Genomic DNA, 22,055 nt, shown 5'->3' on the forward strand with positions numbered 1-22,055 from the left:
GTCCACCTCTAAACCATATCCCTAAGCACCACATCCACATGTTTTTTGAATGCTTCCAGGGACTGTGATTGTACCACTTCCTTGGGCAGTCTGTTCCAATGCCTAACCACTCTCTCCATGAAGAAATTTTTCCTAATATCCAACCTAAACCTCCCCTGGTGCAGCTTGAGGCCGTTTCCTCTCATCCTATCACTTGTTACTTGGGAGAAGAGACCGACCCCCACCTCGCTACAGCCTCCTTTCAGGCAGTTGTGGAGAGAAATAAGATCTCCCCTCAGCCTCCTCTTCTCCAGGCTAAACAACCCCAGCTCCCTCAGCCCCTCCTCACAAGATTTGTGCTCCAGACCCTTCACCAGCTTCGTTGCCCTTCTCTGGACACGCTCCAGCACCTCAGTGTCCTTCTCGTAGTGAGGGGCACAAAGGAGCACAGCAATTCTACCTGCTGACTTACAATGAAAGGAAGAAGTTGAGGCTGAATCTTAAACAACCTTCAGGCTAGTTCTGGTATATGAAATAAACAAAGATGAGCATAAAATACCTGAAGACACTGCCAGAGAGGAAAGCAATTTGGAAAGATAACTTAGAGTCGTAGTGAAAGAAAGAGAGAAAAACATTCCCTTGTGTCGGGACCAGTGTCTCTGCTAGATGGAGCATTACTTTAAATCATGTCCAAAAAATATTATTTAAGAGGAAAATTTCCCACCAACAGACATCACGTCCGACTGGTGATGTTTACAAGCTGAGGGCTGTGCCAGCCCAAGAGCCCGAAGGAACCCATTCATGAGGAAGCCTGGCCCTTTCACTTGAGCAAGGCCAGGTAGCTGAATAGTGACTTAAAAGCTGTAGAGCATTTTAGCTTATTTCCTATGAAATTTATAACTATTTTCTGTCTAACAGCAATTCCCTTGCCATCTGCAGTATTAGCCAAATGGGTTAGTGTGTAAAATCATTATCATTAATGATACGCTGGATGTTTCTGGTGAAAATCCAAAAAATTCACCTCTAACCAAGACAGACTGACCTTCAATGAAAGTACATTGTCATTCCATAGGTAGCATAAGAAATCCAGCTTCACCATTGTACGTTTTAGCAAATGCTGTTCTTTAAATCTGAACTTGGTTACGTTTTACGGTAGTTTATGATCTTTTAGTGTTCTTAACATTGCTCTATCTTCCGGTCACATGTGGATATTGTATTTTAGACACAGCTCAGGGGAAATGAAGGGACTGTTTAGAAAGCTGAACCAACAAAAATAAGCTGCCCCCAGGCTTTTTTCTGCATGGGAGACATTTATGGCTGCCTCAAACATGCATATTCTTTCATTGCTTGTAGGTGAGTATTAAACTTCTGGATTTCCCCTTTCAGAACAGTCTTTAATTTGCTTCCCATGGCAGAAACGGGGATTTCCTTGTGGATCATATTTCAGCGTGTTTGTATTTACACACGGACTATAAGAAGGCAGTCACAATGTGGGGCGAGGACACGTTTTGCTGCAGGAGGCAATACAGAGAATCTGGAAATACTTAAGGGTACTTCTACACCATAAAGATATTTTGCCTGTAAGTATTAACACAGTTTTCTTTCCTTATCTTGGTATTATATTTTTTGAGTTTTATTATAGCCTACATCTTAACAATTTGAAGCATTGTATTTTCATTTTGACTGAAGTGCTTCATTGCATTTCAGAAGGTTGAAAGTGATCAAATCTCTTAATGCCAAGCATACAAAAATCTGAGGGGGTATAATCATGGAATTGGCATTGCCTATTCTGAATTAGACATAACCTGTTTAAAATGTTGCTTTCCGTTGAAGAGAAAAGACAATTAAACATGACAATTAAAAAGTTTTTCCCAAAATGCAGAGTGAGATAGCACAGCCGGAGTCTCACGTGTTTTTGTCTTCCCACCTGCAAATCCTGACTTTTACTGAAACCTAGAAGAGACTTTTATCCTGTCATAGGCTCTTGGAACATTGTTTTGCAGAAATTGCATCATTTGCCAGTCACAGTGACTCTGTCAGTCGCATTGAAAAGAATATTACATTGCCTTTCATTGCAACCCCAGGCATGTGCCCTTACTATTGACACTAACAATTTGACTTTGTGTGAAGTCATTTTTAGTTTTGGAAATTGCTTTTTTGTCCTTTTTTTTGGTAGGCAATAGAGGAAAACCCTAGAAGTAAATTTTATAACAATCTGTCACAGCATTTGTACAAATCTTTCTCCCAAAAAGGCAAAATTGCAAAGGTTTCCCTAAAAAAAAAACCACCCAAAAATACAGACAGAAATGGTCTGCAGACATCTCCAGTGGACCTAAGTTTGCAGTGGGTCATTCTCATTTACAGCATGGTATTGCCAGGAACAGGAGGTGTGGAAGTCTATAGCTTTACTTGTGTGTCAGAGGTAAAATTTTGTCTGTAACCCACCCCACATCAGGTGAGTGAGGCCAGAAAATAACCAACCATTTCTGACCACCACTCCTGACCGTACCGTGTTTACTTCTGGCACCATGGAGTAAATCACTGAAGAAACAGAAGCAAAGGAAACCCCTTAAATCTTTCAGTCCAGCCAGGGAGCTTAGCAAAGAACTAGAGAACTAGAGAACAGCACTTGCAGTCCTTCAAATTTTTCCAGAAGAGGCTCTGCAGCTTCAGGTGGCACACATGTTGGAGACTGTGTGACCTTGTTGTAGCTTACAGACAACTTCAAGCCAAGTTACTAAAAGGAAAGGATTTGATTTTGCAAGGCATGAGAGCTTTGGGGTAGGGCAAAGGGAAACCTGAAAAGTTTCCTACATGATGTTACAAACAGACATGGTATTACAAATTGGAAATGTAAATATGTGAGAGAAACTAGTTCTGATTTTAAATACAAGAAAAACAAGAAAGCAGTCATGAGATAATAAAAAAACATCCAGTGTGCAAAATGTAGTGCCATGCATGCAATCACCTGGGAGGGGTGCAGAGCTCACATACGAATTGCAAAGAAATAGCAGTGCTTTGGAGGTCTGGCTCTGTTATCCTGACACCCGAATGGTGTTCTTCTCAAAGGAAAGCACTGAAAGGTAAATTAGCTCAAAAAAAACCTACAATGGAAGCCCGTTACCGAAACCCACCTTTTACCTCTAAATGCTCCATCTCTGTGTTCCTGCACTTACCAAATCCCACAGACCTCTGCCTGCATGTTTTGTTAAAGGGTTATTTAACAAAACTTCGGAGAAGTCCATGGAAATGCATCGGTGCGTTCTGCCTCCCTGCCAGCCTCTATTCCCATCTCTGCCACAGCCTGGCTATGCCAATGAGCAGGTTATTTAACTTCTTGGGTTTACAGTGAGATTCCTATTTCCCTGGTAATATTGGAGGAGACATTGCAAAAATAAGTTGACATAAATAGAAACAGATATTCTCCGTTTACCCCTCTGAAAAATTATAATACTAATCCAGCTCTTAGAAAGCTGTGAAGTTTATTTCATCACTGTTTATAAATTTATCTGAGGGCATTGTATTAAGAATGCTACAGACTTGCAAATTATTGTAATTACCATAGTATTATGACTAGCTTTTCTAAATAAATTTTAAACTCTTTAGGCCAAGCTATGCCTATTTTATACAGGGCTGATCACACTGCTGAGGCAGTGTCAGAAACATATATGGGATGCAATCTTCCTAGGTTACAGGTGTTCTGTCTAGTGCAAAGGAAGGGGCAAAATGAAGTTCTGTTGGCAGGTCTCACCACTTCCTAGGCAAATCATTTCTTTGGCCTATATAAATTTATAATTTTTATTATTTGTAATTTTATAATTCTGTAATAATAGAATAAATATAATATTATAGCATATCATGTATAGTTTACTTTCTAATATAAAATATTATGATGCATAATAGTATGCTTAAATGAATTATAATTATTATAATTATTTATGTAGTTTATTATAGATTTTTCTATGTTTATTTTATATGGTTTAATCATCACTATGAAAGTAAACACTTGTGAGATATTTGTTATTTTCTTAGGCAGCCGTGCGTGCAGTGAAATGCGGCTCAGCAGCAAGCAAATCGAAAGGAATTAGCTTCAAGGTTTTTGCTCTCTTTGCTATCTGGGTGGAAGAAACAATCAGGATGACTTCTACAAGTAAAAGAAGTTCCGCAGGTACAAAATTTCAGTTACTAAGATTTGTCAGTAGTAAGGTTGAATCAGGTTTCAGTCCATTCTTATCAATATATGGCACCATTCTCTTTGCCTTCCACCTGCCCAGGATTCTGTGGTAAACATTAGGTGAAAACCAGGGGAAAATAGCATACTGAAGAATTTGGAGATTTCATCTGGACTTACGCTGTGTGTTAATTCTGCCCCTTTGCTTCCTTCCTTAAAGAATCTGTCCTAAATGCAACATTTCCCTTCATAGCAGAATTTTTCTCATCCTTGACACAGAGGTTGAACTGACATTTGTAAAAAACACTAAAATCCTTAAAAATTAACTGGGATATGGAAGATACAGTCAATATCTCCAAAGCACTGATGATGAAGCCTTACCTCCACTGAAGTCAGTAGTAAATGGGATTTCAGAACCAAGCGTTTCTTGCATCACCACAAAGTTTGGTCAAGTTATATTTCCCAGAACTTATGTATATTCACTACTGTCCCTTACTGGAAGATCCAAAATGAGGTTGACTGCGCTCCTTTCAGTCACTGGATTCTTAAAAAATCTTGATTTCCCATACACAGTTTATAGCTGAAAAAAAATGGAATGAGATTGCCACTCCTTTCATTGGATGTTAAAGTACATTAATAAAACAGATTTTGATCAGAAATCCACCAGTGATTAGAAAATGTGAATCTTAAGCTACAACTGGCCACAGAGTATGCAGGGTTGTGAACAAATACATTCAGGAATTTTTCCCCCTAAGGTTTTACCTCATATTTTACTTGTAAGACTTTTTCCTGTTATCACATCATGATTCATGGTGTAAGATGATCTGTCCTTAGCTGTGTTTGCAACGTATCCAAACTGAATGCCATCTACAAATTTTATTAGGGGCCTGTTTACTGTCTTTCAGATCACTAATTGTGAAGTTAAATAAGACCAAATTCCAGAGGTTAAATAAGATCAGTTAAATAAGACAGAGGCTCATGATATCTTCCGAGCCCCCTATGTTGTCACTATCATTTGTTTGCAGTTTGGGCCAGCTGTCAGCAGTAACATTGACGTCAGGGAAGCATGGCCTGGCCCTATATGTTACAGCCTTGATTTGTGTTTGTCTTCTCAATTGTAATGTGCTTTATGGCCATTTAAGCACAGAAACCCAGTGCTCAGCAACAATTTCCAGTTCAGGCAGGCCTTTGTAAGAGATTAATTGACAACAAATTAAGTAATGGTGCTGTTCATTTCTCTTTGATTAGTGAGAACTCAAAATGCATTTTGCCCTGAAGGTGATGTCTGCAAGCAGGGATTCCTCATCAAATCACCACCTCTTCAACTTTTTGGCTCACAGGTATGCTAGCACAGATTAGTCATATTCCAGCAATCCCTCAACAAGCATCTGTTATTTCTGCTATCCTGAATTTTAATGAGAGACAAAATACTTTCTCTTCGGCAGAATTCCTGGAAAAAGCGTTTCTTCATCCTGTCCAAATCCAGCAAGGGCAATTACATCCTGAAGTATCTAAAAGGCCAGAACACAAAAGGCTCCATAGCCGTTGATCAGTATGTAACTCAAATACACCACCTTTTTGTTTTAAGTCATGTACCAACACTCTTAAGTGGCCACTGATTGTACAGACACTTGTTCCTGATTGAGGTTCTTGATCCAAATCCTGCTGAAGTCCAGAAGAGTCCCTTGGGCTTTTGTAGGCTTTGAATGCAACTTACAGTGTATGATATATGTAGAAGTAAAAATCCTAAATTGCTTTGATGAAATTTGATACATTTATGTGACTGATTGTGGTGATGTGGTGTCTGCGAACCAGACATCTTGGCTCCGTGATCCCAAAGGCTGTAGTCTTGTAGTAGAAGATATTTTATCTCCTGTGAGGACAGTGCTATGCATTCACTCACATGCGAGTAAGGATGGGCTATGACACTCTCAACTGTGGCACACAACCTTTCCCACCTTACGGGTTTGCAGTGCTTTGCAAGTTGTGCAGAGGTCTCCTGGCTTTCACGTAGCCCTTTGGGCTGACGCTGGCTGCCCCACTGCCTCTTACTCCGCCAAGAAATTGTTCTGCTTGTCTCGTTTGGGTGGGTCATTTCATTCCTCTCAGCACAGTGCCCACTGCAGCAAGGCTAGGCATCATTAGCTTTGTACTAGCACCCTTTACCATGTCACATGTGGTATGAGATACATAGAAGGGAAACAGTAAATGTAAAGGGAATTGTAAGATTTTACCAGTCAGACCTAGAGCTTAATACTGCAGGCTCCTGGAATTGTTAGGCATGGAGGTCACTGGACTCACATTGCTGTTGTTCTTCTTCCATTAAAAAGATGGACATTGTGAAGCTTTCAAAAAAACTCCAGCTTGCTCAGTGGTATGTGGTTACATTATTACCATCATTATTGTTGTTATTATTTTTACTAATTTACTTCTTGGAAGTTAATGGAAGGAGTGCTTCCATTTAAGTATCCATTAAGAGTACTTCTTGTCTGTTCCTCTTCCCCTCCATTAGAACACTGTTAATATACAATTAGTTTCAAATCAAATGTATTGTTCTGTAGTGGTTCAAAAACATCTGCCAGGAATTTTTCTTACTATCATTTCTTTTCAAGATTCTGTGTTAAACCAACAGCCCCTTTTTTCAGAAATGAGGATCCAAAATCTGGACACGAGTCTTTGCAAAAGTTGATTTTATTTTTTTGCTTGGAAGTTTTCTTCATTGACAGACTATCTGTTTTGAATGTGTGCGCTTATGTATGTATAGTTATATAATGTTTCATATGGCTATCTTAACAGAATCATAAATATCGAAGTTGGCATAAGCAATTCTGAAATCATGGAAACGGTGAGGAAGATGTTTAAATGCCTTCCTGAACAGGTGATGTCCATCAGTACTGGAAACAGATGTTACTACATCATTGGGAGCAGCAGGTAGGCATAGCAAGATGTGCAAATGCAATATGACATCACAGTTAAGCTAATATAATGCTAAGCCGCTGCCCCAAGGCAAGGTCCTACTCCTTCACAGCCGCTCCACCCCTTCCCGTGTCTCAGCTACTGATGGCGCAGCTCTGGGATGAAACCATTCAGCTGGTTGATCCAATGGAAAACTGCTCTTTTCTATGTCATTTTTTTCCCCCCATGGCCGGGTTAATTTTTTGCTCGTTCAGACAGGTGAGCTAACCTTCCCTGCAGCCACACTGTTAGAACGTCCAACATGTGAAAGTACTGGGAGCACATGGCTGGGAGTGGGGATGGCAGCGGCAGTACATCAGTGCGGCGCTGCCATATCAGACTGGACTGGTTAAGGGTCAAGGAAGAGCAGAGAGCTTTGTCTTCTCACCCAGTGGCTCCTGGGAGTTAGGAAAGCTTCTGCTCCGTATGGATAAATCACGGGAAATAATCATGCCCTGGAAAGGAGGTTGTTAATGAAGGGAAGCAGATTGAAGGGGAAAATTCCCCTGAGGGAAAACAGACCCCAAAAGGAATGACCGAGGTCTTTACTGTAGCAGGGTGGTGGGATCCCGGCTCTGCCAGGCTGCAGTCCAGTCCTCAGCAGGGGCAGCAACTGCTGCTGTCAAGGTGAAGCCAAAGCTAGATTAGTTAGGTGAGGGAGGACATTTGGCACAGTGCTCCTCTGCTGCTGATTCCCAGCTTCTTCTTTTCAGCTTCCCAGCCACCAGCGTGTTGGGGGGTGTTTTCTGCCTTTATTCAGAAGAGCAGCTGATGTGTGAAACGCTGACAAGCGTAGAAGAAAAACACATACCTGTGTGTTACTTGAGCGTGCCACTCCACGCCTTCCCCCTGGGCACTGCTCTCACAGCCCACACTTGGTGGGAAGCATTCCAGAATTAATCCAACCAAATCCGCCACAAGCATGAAACAGGGCTTCAGGGGTCCTTTCATGGCATGTTTCTTGTCCTGCTCCCCCAAATGCAGTCCCAAGCCTTGTTAGCTGTCTTTATGGCAGACTCTTGCACATGCACATACAGCCCCCCTGCATACTTTTTAGCTCCCAGTCCTGGTTTGCACCTCTCTGAGGTCAAACTTTGCCATCTGGCTATGGCCACCTGAGCGCTCTCTCTTGAAAGGAAGGTGCAGATTTTCCCCATTGATTTCAAGAAGCATTATTTTGGGCACCATAGGAAGAAGTGGGTAGGCAAATGGGTTTTCCTTGTGTTTTACCTGTGAGTAGGTTTTCATTTCTGTTGTTCCAACCTACAGGCAGGAAACAGAAGACTGGGTCACTGTGATATCTTCAGTCTGCAGGGAGGCCAAAAGAGGTGGATGCTGCCCTCAGGTGACACGTTACTGCACTTGTTTTTAGAAAGAAAGAAGTTTGTAATTTCATTACAAACCTGTGCAAAGGAATTTTGCTGATTTTGGCCTTGCAAGTTGGCTTGTGCTTTGGTTAATCAGAAATTAATTTTCCATATAAATCCTGTACCCTGGCTTTATGCATTAAGGAGGCATTGCACAGTCTGTCTGCGCTAGGATTGATTTTACATTGAAGGAATCTCTTTGAAGAGTAAGCCACATGGAAATTAGGAGATGATTGACATTATGCTGCAATGAATTGTGCCTTTGATGTGTCAGAATGAAAACTTGTGTGTTATTCTTACTGTGTGCTTTTTGGTTATATTTACATGCTGTTTTACAAACTGATCCACATCTAGTCTGTCAGTGTAGGAGCAGCTGGAAGCTCTGTTAGTTCAAGCTCAAGCCCAAGTTTCTGCACCTTGTCAGCCAGCCAGGCCTACTAGTTCAGACTCAGCACTAAGCTACTTACATTCCTACAGGTTCCACTCAGCTCAAAGTGCAAGCAGGGCAAATTTATATCTGCCTGAAAAATGCCACGTAGACAACCTCTCCGAGCCATTAGAAGTAAAATTTGGACTAGTAGGATGCCTTGGTACATTGTAGTCCATGCCCATCAGGCGCTTGTCTTCTTACACTGCTGCCATCTTATTTCTAGAACCAAGATCTTGTAAATCCAGAAGTCAGAAGCCGGCCCTCCTCTTTGCCACTATTCTTGAATTCTACAGATACAACCAGTTTCCTGGAAAGGCAAAGCTACCAGAAGGTAAACATGTGATTTGTATAGTTGTTTTTTCCATCAAAAGTTCTTCAGAGCTTGTGCAATGGGTGCCCGGGTCGTCTGTTCTGCTCTCTGGTGGGGTTCCTGAGTAGGACCTGGATGATGGCATCAGAGAGTCCCCACAAAGGAAAGACTTTTGGGGAAAGTCTGCATGTAAGTAAAGACAGGTGTTGATGGGAATGAGAAACGATATTCATTGGCTGTCTCAACTGACTGGCAAAGATTAGTGGGCATAAAATAAGCCCCTGCAGGTTTGCTTTGGCCTAGAGGGGAGTTCAGGTCCAGTTCCTCTGTGCCTTCCAGATCTTCCCCCTCAATATTTAAATAGAAAGGAAGGAATGCATTGCTGCTGTCCCAGAGCAATTGCAGTCCCCGTCCTCTGGTGACAGGCTGAATAGCAGCCAAGGGAGTGTTGGTTTTCTCTAGTCACAAAGTTGCATGCAAATGGCCCAGCTGGAGGAAGCTGAATGCAGGTGAAGCACCTTTAGGAGGAGTCGACTTTTTTCTTTTGTATACAGGAGAATGGTCCCTCAGAAGACAAGAACAGGCCTAATTCAGATCCTGGCCCTCAACAGGCTGAGTGTGACTCACCAAGAGGAGTTTTGTCAAGCCTGGTAAGCAGAATAAATGAAACAGCTCTTGACTTGCTCAGTCAGCAGAAGTGACTATCGGCTCTTATCTCACCTGAGTATCTGTAACTATATAGATTATTCATCTACTTTCCCAGTACACTGAGTTGGTTTTCATTATGGAAGTTTCCTAAATATAATTAGTCTGTTGTCTTGTTTAGCACTGAAAATAACCTTCTAAGAGCTTGCTTGAAATACCCTTTGTTTACTTTATTTATTAGAGGCAGATCCTCAGAGTTTCTGTGCAGCAATTGCAACTTGTGGCAACTCTCACAAACTTGTTAAAGAAAACTCTGAAGTTGCACGGCTTGAGGATTTGCTCCTCTCATCACATCTCTCAGCTGTGCCACAGTCTTCCTAAATTGTTTCTTTCTGCAGCCTCTGCTGGTAGCAATTGAATCAATGTAATTGAACTACAGAACAAGGGCTGGTTAAATTGAGGCACACCTCAAGACTGACCTTCTGTAAGCATAAATATAACTTCAAGTAATTTAGCTTCCATATCTGGCAGGAATGATTTAAAAAGATACAATGATGAATGTTATCACATATTATTGGCTAAATGTTCTGACCTGTGTTCCCTGAACAAACACCTGCAGCAGTTTCAGATGGTTTTCACCCATTCTCTGCCTTTGCAGCAGAGTCAACAGAAAAGAAGGCACAACCAAGGCTCCGCCACACCAGCACGCAGTTTGGTGGCTGAGTTTAAACCCATCTTTATTAGCAGTTTATGTGTTGGACTATGATCTAGAGTGGCTGAGATACAGGGAAAAGAATCTGTTCTGCTACCATAGCTAACAGAGTGGTAAATCACATGCTGTGGTCATCATCCGTGTGCACAGGCTGGCAGCAAGTATGAGATAGTACAGCTAGATTTAGTGGAAAGTAGTGAAAATAGCTGAAACTACATTGCAATGCCATGGGCAGTTAGCACAGCTCAGCTCATGCACAGTACTTTATGAAGCTGCAATAATTCAGTTGTGAGTCTGAGCTCTGAAATGCATTGAGTTAACCCTTGGTCTGATTTAACCAGTGTTGCACTGGATGCATACCAAGGTGCTTTTTCTGTCTCTTTCTTACACATGCCTTTTCTGTCTCGTTCATTAATTCTTCTCATACTTATGGTGCCTCAGAGAGCATGTATTGTATGCAGCTGTTCGAACTAGGACAGACTGACCATGAGGGTTAAAAGATAAGGGATTTGGATTTTACCTTTTTAGCCTGAAGCAGAGGGAATAGCAGGAAGCTCATATTTCTGTTTCAGCATGTGTGAAAATAAATAACCTTGCCATAGAGCTAACAAGAAACAAAATTGTTTGTTCATTTGATAAAAATATTTCACTTGCCTCATAAGTTCAGCATCTGCTAACATATCCAGAACTATTCTCTGCTCAGTGATGTCTAGACAGCTGACTTCAAGATTAATCCCTTGTATTTATGTCCTGTTAGAAGTATGACTCTACATTTCTAAGGCAAAAGGTAGCCACTGTCAGTGATTGAAGGCTCAGTCTGGGAAGGTGATGACTGCTGTCTGCTCTCTGAAATTTCTCAGGAGCTGGAGAATCTCAAGACTTCATAAAATCACCTCCTCTTCCCCCTTTTCCCCAAGTTTTTACTCATTTGATTGATCCTAAGCCCCTGAAAAGTCACTGGGAAACTCATTCATGACTTTGTATCATGACCACAGAGCCAGTCTTGTTCCTGCTGGGGTTTTGTTATGTACTTCTTGAAGGACCGTTTGTAGGTTTGTTCTGATTCCTACAGCATGTGCTTTTTATGTCATTTATACCAACAAGAAACAAAAATACATTCATCACCTTTAATTTCTATTCAATGCCAGTTTCTTCTCTTTACATGTAAGAGAGTAATTAGTTTAATTTACTTTACCTTGAAAACGGTAATATATTCTGTGGCATATTTAGCAATTATTAAAATGATCACCATGGAAACCAAGGATGTAAGTGGAGAGATAAAAAACGGTTGCATCACAAACATGGCATGGAGAATTGTATTGGGAGGCAGCTAAATACTAATTACTATACTCTTCATTATAGTGAAGTCAACAAGGAGACATAAAAATAAATAATTTTTCTTTGTGACTTAGAAAGGTAAACTTGGTGGAGGGATTAATTTCTCCTTGACTTACCAAATTGCTTCAAACTTAGTATTTCAGGTATTTATGAAGGCAGAATATCACTCAGGACACAAAGGATTCAGTGTCAGATCTCCAGCCCTCTGGGGTATGTTCTAGTTCATGGAGAAGTATGAGTTAATACACTTCTCGTTAGTCAGGGAAATCCCAAATTCATTCTTTACTTGATAGCAGTTAAAAGGTGCTTAAAAAGGACAAATATCTCCCAATCCACTTCTAGATTTCCTACAGATTTTTTTCCTAGTGTAAGGATTTTAGAACTGAATGCAAATAAAAAATCTTTTGCACACAAGTGACCCTAAATGCATGCAGATTTGTACATGATTTGTTTAACCCACTTGATTTTTAAACAAAATAACAGGTGTGAACATGTAGTCAATTGCAACTGCCTGATTGCCACAAATCCATCTGTGAGAAGTACTAATATTACTGGCCAGTTTTGTCTGTTAACTGCAAAACCATTCTTTTACCAGGATGAAAATCTGGGAAAGAGTGAGGAAAATCTGCTGTCGTCAGATACAGATGAAGACATTAAAAAGGATGAAGACGACTATTACCAAACTCCCAGCAATATTTTAGCAAAGGTAGTTTATCAGTTGTGAATTCTGCTAGTTTATTAATAGCTCCAAGGAGACAGGAAACATTTAATGAGCCAAAGAGGAACTAGTACGAGGAACCACTAGTTCCTTGTAAAAGAAATACGTAGATAAAGCACTAGGTAATAGAGCTTTCATTTATACAAGAAAAAATACAATAGACTTATTCAAAGGATCTTTCTGGTAGAAAGTGGCATTTTGCCAAAAACATTGCTGATTTTGTTGAAAATCCCCAAATTGACTGGTTCATTGTAAATGGCTTTTGCCTATTATATCACAGGGGGGGTTCAAAAGTGAAAACTTCATTTTGAAAATGTAGCCATATATTTATCTATTTTCAAATGTAATTCTGTAGAAGCATAAGCAAGCTACATAAAATGAAGCAGTACTTTAAAAAAGCTGTGAAACATTTTGGTATCTACATTTCACTGTGAAACAAGGGAGCAGGAGGAATCATACTGGTCATTTTAAACAAATTTTGGCACCTAATTTGGGAGGCTGATTTCTCTAGGCTTCCCATGTAGTGAGTGGTCAGGAGAAACTAAGTGGTCAGTCTTCTGCAGAAGTCACAGCCTCTCTCCAAAGACTGTACAGCTAACTGAAGGACATTAGCAACATGATTTTGTCATATGGTCTAAGTGCTTTAAGTTCAGCACACCCAAAGTACAAGACTTTTTTTTTCAACCTGCTTAAATTAAAACGTAACAAATTTTTTGTGGTAGTACTTTAGAATATAGCTGGTTATGTCCCAGCCTGAAAGGAAAGCAAATGGTAGAGTCAATAATACCAGATAACATTAACTTCTAAGCTTCAACCACCTTTCTAGCTCATGGTTTCTGGGAAGTGACTTATTTGGGGAAAGCCAAGCTATATTAGCCAATGTGTTTAAACGGCATGAGCACTGAACAAAAGAAGGAAATCAAAAAAATTTTTTTCTGTAGGCAGAGCAAGGATATTTACATCTTGTGTTGTTGTGTCTTTCCAACAGTGCACTACTGAATTATCAAAGCCTGACGTTCCAGCTGAGTCTGATGTCCCTTTGCAAGAGAAGCCAGTGCAGAAGCACCCAGTAGAGGAGAATATTTATATGTCAATGGAATCACTGTAAGTAACAACTTCATTAAGGTTTTGCAAATTAAAAGTGACATAGTGGTAAAGATAGAGCTGTCATCTGTGGTATTTACATAACAATATCTGGAGGCTGCATCTTGTTTGAATGAGTCCTTCTTTGGTCTTGGTCCAGAAAATTCAGAACTCATGGGAATACTGGAGTGAAATTCAAACTCATCAACATGAAATTTAAACTCACATTGCAAACTCATGCATTTAGACAGGCTCTGACTATAGGATGCACCACTTTTTGTTGACTCATACTTTTTCTAGGCTTTCATGACATAATAGCCCACCACTTTACTTGGATACTGAAGCCAAGCTCCAGAAACCTTTCAGACAGGCACTCTCCAAAGCAGGCAGCATTATCTAGTGGTTAAAAGAGAAAGGTAGACATGGGGCATTAGCTCCCTGCTTTTCCAGTAAGAAGTTACGTGATCCTGAGTAGGTCATCTCCTTCCTTCCATTTTCCAATCCAAAGAAGAGGTCTGATGCTGTGTACTTTGAAGGTACAGTGTCTGGCATGTCACAAAGGCAGACCTGAACTTTGCGTCACAGTTGTAGTGCCACAAGGAAACTTTACAATCTCCACGATATAGCACAGTGTACTGAAGAGAAGTATGCCTACACGGTAAAACCATACCTCCTGAGCCAGAGGACTGGGCATTAGCTGTTAGCTATGGCCTGCCACCTACAGACAGTCAAGTCTTATGCCACGTAGTGGGAGGTAATTGGAAATGCAGACCCACAAACCAGTTTATTCCAACAGACTTATTCAAGCTCTCCTGTGTCTTTGAGAGCCCCTGAAGGGAATTACTGTAGAAACCTCACAAGCCTATGCCATCTGAGTTTAAATATACCAAGAGCAGCTTTTACTACTAACCCCATTCTTGTTTGGGGTGTGGAGGGGAGTTGGCTCCAGGCATTATAAGGCTCAGCAAATAAACCTAAAAAGCGTTCAAGCACATCTGAGTTATTGTATCTCCCGGGGGACAGCATTACATCCCTGCAGAAGCCAGTACAGCCAAGGCCAACAATCTGTACTGAGTTTCTTTGTCAAGGCATGTTGTTAGCTGGAATGTTTTCAGGCTTAATAGTCTTTAAATACTGAAAAGGTTTATTTTGGGATTTATGGTCCATTTTTAGGAGGAGTTTATTTTACTTAGCTGTAATTTTGTCCACTGGATATTCTACAAGAACTTGTTATTCTTTGCTTCACTGGTGGCTAGTTGATCCAGCTTCAAACACAGCAAAGGAATGGCCAAACCAGTTCATTTTTTATCACCGTTCCTCTTCAGCAGGTTGCTGGATGAGAGTTGCCAGCTCATGTGCAGACGTGATGGGCTCCTGTCTCCTCCCAAACACCAAGACAACAATGCATGCCCAAGAGACTTGGAAGCAAACAGACACCTAAAACTCCCAGAAAGCAGCACCAGCCAGCAGCCAACCCTTCAGAGAAGGCAAAATTCATTACCTCTTTCAGTGGTTCAGTTGTCTATACTGCTCAGGTAAGTGTCTTCTCCATTTTTGTTGCAGAGAAGACAGATATGTCTTCTCTGTGGATTTCAGTTGAGGTACTGGTAAAGCATGCCTGGTCTCTGATGTTTTCTCTCACAGTCAAGTTACAGATGAGACCCAGCTGCAGAAGTTGGATATTTTCGTCACCCTGGCTGATATTAACAGTTACCTAAGACTTACCGAAGCAGCGGGAAAAATATGGTAAGTTCTGGATGTCTTGTGAATGACATCTTGTCAGATGTGAATGAGAGACAGTCAGGTAGGTACAGAAGTGTACGACCATACACATCCATGTACAGTTTTGGCAGTGCAGAACAGGGCAAGGTCAGTGTGTGCTGGTACTTCAGTGATTCCTTTCTGCTCTTTCTGACTCTTCACATGCTTGAGTTTCTATTTCAACTGCTGTTGAAAAGGGCTATATAGAATCAAGATCCCTTAGCATGCTGTATAATAATTAGCGGTGAAGTCCCACCTCAAAAAACTATTCTTCTAAAGTTGGTGTGAAATCAGCTAATTACTGCTAGTCAGTTTTACCTTTGATTTGGTGAACGATGGCATGTCTCAGAGATATAATGAGGGGATATATCTTGTGATAGGGTAAATGAGGCCTTTCAACCAAAAATGTAGCAGGCTTTAGTATAGGTGGCTAATAACCCTTTGTTATTGATGATAAAGCCAAAAATTAGGAAGCACATACAAGGGATAGACTTCAAGTCCCATTTATTTGACTTCTGTACCCCCTTATGTAGACTTAAGTCTTATGAAGAAAAAGGGGATTTGTGGAAAGAGGTGACAGTCCTTTGGAAAGCCATAAAACCTATCTGTCACTGGAAAGGATGACAACATGGAACCTATGGGCCCAGAGGGAACCATTTCCAAATCTAGTAAATTCAGTGATTCACTGTCTTTCATCAAATCCTTTCTTACCTTTTTTCCCATTTAACTTATTAGCCTGTGTCCCTCATGTTATTGACCTACATCACATCATTTTGTAATTTAAGTAGTAGCACCTGCAGAGCATTCTGAGACTCTCTAGTTAAGTGTGAGCTGTAAGTGAAAACTTAAATTATGTTACACAAATCAAGCTGACTGTCCTGGTTTTGGCTGGGGTAGAGTTAATTTTCTTCATAGTAGTTAGTATGGGGCTATGTTTTGGATTTGTGCTGGAAACAGTGTTGATAATACTGGGATGTTTTAGTTACTGCTGAGCAGGGCTTACACAGAGTCAAGACCTTTTCTGCTTCTCACCCCACCCCACCAGCGAGGAGGCTGGGGGTACACAAGGAGCTGGGAGGGGGCACAGCTGGGACAGCTGACCCCAACTGACCAAAGGGCTCTTCCACACCATATGACGTCATGCTCAGCATATAAAGCTGGGGGAAGAAGAAGGAAGGGAGGGATGTTCGGAGTGATGGCATTTTGTCTTCTCAAGTAACTGTTACGCATGATGGAGCCCTGCTTTCCTGGAGATGGCTGAACACCTGCCTGCCCATGGGAAGTAGTGAATGAATTCCTTGCTTTGCTTTCCTTGAGTGTGTGGCTTTTGCCTTACTTATGAAACTGTCTTTATCTCAACCCACGCGTTTTCTTACTTTTGCCCTTCCAATTCCCTCCCCCATCCCACCAGGGGGGAGTGAGTGAGCAGCTGTGTGGTGCTTAGTTGCCAGCTGGGGTTAAACCATGATACTGACTTGATTTGGATGCCAGCATAAAATTATCTCCAAATTAATCCCAGCATTGGTTCAGTGGTAGGAATGAGTGCTAGACAGAGATTTTCAAAAGTAGGTGTTGTGGGCCAGAGCACATACATCTTCTTAGCAGTCCCGTTGGAAATTAGTGCTCTACCTAGACCTTCAATATCAGTGACTAGGATAAAGAAGAGGGAGTAGAAAAAACGTTCAGTGCATACTCCTGTGCTACCTGTTGATCTTTCACTGCCACACAGCACTGAGACTGCCTTTTGCTGTTGCTCTCCTATTCGCACCGCTCAGGGGCACTGTGTGCACAACAAGTCACTTTGTTTCAGCCACTGTCAGCAAGAAGAAAAAATACCATTGTAAAAGGGACTGGAAATGGGACCCCATCTCAATAATTGGATCTACATCTAAATTTACAGAGCTTTCTTAGTGTAAATTTGTATTGAAAGAATTTGGAACAGAGCACTAGGTCTGACTGTCAGGTCAGGTAATTCTAAATAGCTTGTCATCAAGGAGAGTCTGTCAGAGACCAGCAGGAAAGAGATATTGGAATTTTCATAAGGGTCCCATCAGGACAGCAATGGATCCCTGATCCTCACAGCTATATCATAGATAAAACACATGATAGTAAGTTTTAATTCCATTCTTTTGGGATAACTTTGGAAATCATCTCAGTCAAACACAGGGCTAAAACAACTGCAGCAGTGTACATGTACCTGCAGCGAGTCTGGCCAACTGCTTTTGAACTGGAATCCCCACCTTGCAAGGTGACCTTGCTAGCACCAGTCTCACTCGTTAACAGGCTGCAATGTCAGTGTTGTGTGCGCTTTTAGGAGGACCCGTTGGGATGGATGAAGCAGCTTGGTTTCAGCTAGAACCAGATCAAAAAGTTGCAAAGTCATTCAACCTGTGTGTTGTTTCCAGAGAGCAGTACCATAAATGTAATCCTGTTCAACCATTGCCATTCTGTTAGCAGTAACTGGATATCCCGTACGTTTCCTTTATTGTCTGTCCTCCAAATACCCTAGTGTCTCACAGTGGACTGGTCCTTGCCGACTGGGATGTTTGTTTAATCACGGAGACCGTATAGTGGCTGTGAATGATCTGCAACCCCAGGATGTGGAGGAGGCTTACTTCTTCATCAGCAGGTCTGCAAGAAAGGAGGTAAGCTTGACTAACCTGAAGGTCATAGTCAAATGAATCAAGCCAAATGAGAAAGCAAGTTGCTTTTTGCATTTCAAGTGGCTTCATTCAAACCAATATTTACTCTGTTTTGAGTTTGGCATGAATAACCTCAGTACCAAATAGCTCCTTGGCCTCATTCTGATGTAACATCTCTTATTCCTGGCCTATTTGGGGATGCAAGGTCAGCACTGCTGTGTTCAAGGACCTGATCTCAAAGAGTCTGAGCAACTCCAAGAGATACTACCAGGCAACCATAAATTAGAGTTACTTCGTACTTTTTGGCTAAGGCCCATGAACTCCAAACTTTGGGAAATAAACAATTGCCTCCAGTGGATGTGTAGTTGCTTATAGTGGTTTTAGGTATTGAGTGCAGAGCCCTAGACACCTACCTCCTATTGGTTATCAAGCACTACACATCTCCTTGTGTGATGCCACTTTTTTTGAAGAATATGGGAGATTTCTAAGTGGTGTCTTTAACACCACCGTGATCTGCTACGTGTTGATACATATGTTTCTCTTAGATGGACTCATATTTCAGTATCCAGGTTCTCTGACCCATACCTGAACACATTCCTGTTTGAATTTTGCTGAGAATTTGAGGTCATCAGATGCTGTTGCCATCTAAAGAAAAGAAAGTCAGTCTCAGCAAAAAAAAAAAATCTCTCTTAACCGGATATTTTTATTAAGCTAGTTAAAATACAAGTCAGATAGTAGCACAAATGTTGATCAAATATAACAAGCTATAAGAGTTTCTCTTATGTTTTTTTCTTTTTTAAGGTGAAACTTACTGTATGTAGGATTCCACATTCAGATATCTTCCATGTTAAAGGCTGCTCATGTTCCTGAAAAAAGACCTCAATGATTAAGTAAGTGCCAAAGTTCAAGGGAAAAGATCAGGGAGAATAATGTGATATATAGTGTATGGAGGTAATCTTTATCTTCTAGAGGTGCCAGACATCTTTTGTTGCTGAAGTACAAAGAATAGAGAACGTGGATTTCATTTTAATTTTATGTCCTAATAACTTGTTTTTTTGACATGAATGGCATATGTTTGGCTTGTATTTCATGTTGGCATGTACTTCAGTTACATGAAAAAAACTGAGGTTCAAATCATTTATGAAACCTTTGCACTGTGAATACTTTGCACTTCAGTAGAAAGTACTGGTTCACACCTCTGCTTGCCTCTTTACACCGAGTTACACTGATTTATACTGAACTCCTAATCAGTTAGGGGTGTGGAAACAACCTACATTTGGAACAAAGCCATGTTTTCCCGTGTTTCCCCTTAGCTACATAAAGGCAAAGGCAAGGTGAGAGCTGTAGTGTTGGAAGGAAGGCTGGTAAATAGTGTTGTGTAGTGGTTCCTTTTGTGTTATGTCCCTCTTATGTTACAGCCACAAAAATACGTTCAAGGGATGACAGGAAAAAGAGCTGCTTGGAGAAAAGGAATGTGTCTGGAGCACCTTTGGGTTCATTGGTAGCCAAAATAAGCCCTAAGTAAAGAATGAATGACTGGATTTGGGAGAGAGGAGGGGTGGGCTGCTCTGTGAAAGTGTTACTGGTAAAGACACCTGGGAAAACCAGAGAGAGGAATGATGTATACAAAGGCATGTGCCCTCAGCCCCATGCAAACAGAGTTCACTGAAAGAGTTCGGATGCTACCGAGTACTAGCATAGGGATGTCACTGGTACCGCAGCATTTCCAGAGCAAGTGCTCATTTGTTTCCCAAACAAGGACATTTCCTGTAAATATTTATTTGTGAATATGTCTTGCTTCCATTGCTATCATAGAAACATGACTGATTTTCAGCTAATATCACACCAAAAGGTGCTGGTGCTTGATATGGAACGGCCTACAGGGGTGTCTTTAGTGGATGCCAAAAGGGAGCTTTGTCCTGGACTACAGTGACCTCTGTTGCTTACAGAAACATGCCGTGATACGGCATGTATGCAGAACACATACCTATTCTCTATAAGGATATGTACACATTTGTATATACGTGTTTGTGTGCGGGTGTACTGTTGTAAGATAGTTTGCATTAATATACAATGATGTGGCAACAAACTGAATCACTGTTTTTGAGTACAGATAATTTTATCTTGCCAGATACAACCAAAATAACTACTGGGTTTAGCCTGCATAGGATTATTCATATTAAGAGATTTATATAAGCTTTGATTAAGGTGGATTTGGCCCAAAGGAGGTATTTGTCCAGCTTCCAATTGAATTAGGCCAAGTCAGCTACTACAGTAAGAAACTACACTCACTAAAATCAGCATTGGTGCCACTTACTCCAGTAGTAAATTGACCAATGTGCTTTGTATACTTCCTTTAAAATCCAGTCTGGACTTTTTAAAAAATCATTATAAAATTTTATTTAGCCAAAGATGAAAACAGCATCGGTAACTCGAAATGAACACAAATATGTGTACAATCTTTTCAGACACAGCGCCTGTTTAAAAGATTAATTTCCAGGCTGAATATTTCCACAGTCTGTCTCTTCTGCTTTTGAGATAAGAGTGTTTGGGACATTCCCACCTTATTTCTCAAGGTGGGAAAGGATTACTTTTTGATATTTCTGTTTCAGTGGTGTTCAAAGGCCTGTTTGTACTGAATTCTGCATAAAGACAGAGGGAAACCCCAGTTCTGGAACTACAGAGGCTGAAAATGGAAGAAAAGACATTCCTTGGGAGCTCTTCTCCAAAGCTGCTACCCGACTCCTTTGCTCTGCACTGCCTCTTTGAGCACAACGAATCCATTTCTGCCTAAGGAGCCTCTGAGGGATGGGATGGCCGGCCATCACCATACAGGGTTTCTTCCCGCTCTGTAACTGTGTCAGCCTGCTAGGACAGTCCTCTAGACCTGAATCCTGAAATCACAGATCATCTAGTTCGAGAGTATCCCCTGAGGATGTCACCCTCGACCTTTCCTGCCCAAGGTTTGCCTAAGCTCTTCTTCTGAACTTCAGAAAAGGAAAGTCCAGACCTTCCTGTGTTGTTCAAAGACTCATCTCTTGGTTAATTAGGAAGTTTTTTTCTAATATTTATCCTAGATGATCTTTTTAGAAAATGAACCTTATTTTTTTCTTGCCCTGGTTCCAGTGGGCATGGGGAATGCTTGATTTCCACTGTCTCCAGAGAAATCTTCATTGTGGAAGGTGTTTTTTCTGCCTGTTCTCCCTTCTCTTTTTTTTTTTTTTTTTTTTTTTTTTTTTTTTAGACCAATCATCCTGCATTCTTTCAATATTTTTTTCAAATGTTTCCTGAAACTGGTCATATGTCACTGAACTGTGAGACAAATACCTTGTGTTTCCAGTTATGGGTGAACAAAGGAGGTGAGACAGCTGTAAAGCAATTTCCTGGAACTTCATAGAGAAGCATTTCCAAAAAGAGGTGAACTAGCGAAGAAGCTGTGAACCATACGTGGTGGTGGGAGGAGAGCCACCACCGTGGAACCTGCACGTGGCATTGCTGCTGAAGCAGACATTGCGCAGTGCACGCTGCGCCTCTCAGCCGTGGAAAAATGTTACTTTTGGACAAAAGTAGGATTTGGGTAGATATAGCATGCACAGGATAACTCCAGAATATTTCACAAAACTGGGGGATTAATTCTGTACATCAGCAAACAGTTACTGATGTGTTACCCCATAGTTGATCGTTATGTCAGTTTGCACAATTATAAATGCAGATAATTAATGTCACATGTTGGCTGATTCATAACACTTACAGACATACAACATGGAATTGACATCAGTACAATAAATTCTGGTAGGGTGTGTGAAGTTGTCTGCACACATGTGATTAATAAATGTATTGACACTTTACAACACATTGTATTCTGTGAATACCTCACTTTCTCCTGACAGACACAGCCCATCCTTGTCCTGCAAAGATTACCTGTAACTTCCCAGTAACCTGCA

The 22,055-nt window shown here is 41.0% G+C and overlaps 1 protein-coding gene across 2 annotated transcripts; it reads left to right on the forward strand.

Annotated features, from left to right (window-relative positions):
* Positions 1-1,400: 1,400 nt before the first annotated feature.
* Positions 1,401-21,317, forward strand: PLEKHS1 (pleckstrin homology domain containing S1). Of its 2 annotated transcripts, none has more exons than XM_087766741.1 (15): positions 1,401-1,559; positions 4,012-4,147; positions 5,399-5,490; positions 5,596-5,702; positions 6,947-7,081; positions 8,375-8,450; positions 9,126-9,233; positions 9,767-9,862; positions 12,503-12,613; positions 13,614-13,729; positions 15,037-15,243; positions 15,353-15,454; positions 17,979-18,114; positions 18,913-19,001; positions 20,724-21,317. In XM_087766741.1, exons 2-14 carry the CDS (start codon positions 4,117-4,119, stop codon positions 18,979-18,981), a joined length of 1,386 nt encoding a protein of 461 aa, XP_087622867.1. In that variant the 5' UTR covers positions 1,401-1,559; positions 4,012-4,116; the 3' UTR covers positions 18,982-19,001; positions 20,724-21,317. The 2 variants fall into 2 exon arrangements, with proteins under 2 accessions (XP_087622867.1, XP_087622866.1); XM_087766740.1 differs by having other exon boundaries at positions 15,034-15,243; positions 20,724-21,316.
* The last annotated feature ends 738 nt before the right edge of the window (positions 21,318-22,055 follow it).

The sequence above is a fragment of the Nipponia nippon genome, unplaced genomic scaffold (assembly GCF_047370975.1).
Source record: "Nipponia nippon isolate SJK-2023a ecotype South Korea unplaced genomic scaffold, ASM4737097v1 scaffold_3, whole genome shotgun sequence".
NCBI lineage: Eukaryota > Metazoa > Chordata > Aves > Pelecaniformes > Threskiornithidae > Nipponia > Nipponia nippon.

Coding starts and splice junctions, on each gene's coding strand:
- PLEKHS1 (XM_087766740.1), top strand. CDS start 4,117: ATGACTTCTACAAGTAAAAGAAGTTCCGCAG. Junction 9,234..9,766: donor AAAGGCAAAGCTACCAGAAG/GTAAACATGTGA, acceptor TTTTGTATACAG/GAGAATGGTCCCTCAGAAGA. Junction 15,244..15,352: donor CAGTTGTCTATACTGCTCAG/GTAAGTGTCTTC, acceptor TTTCTCTCACAG/TCAAGTTACAGATGAGACCC.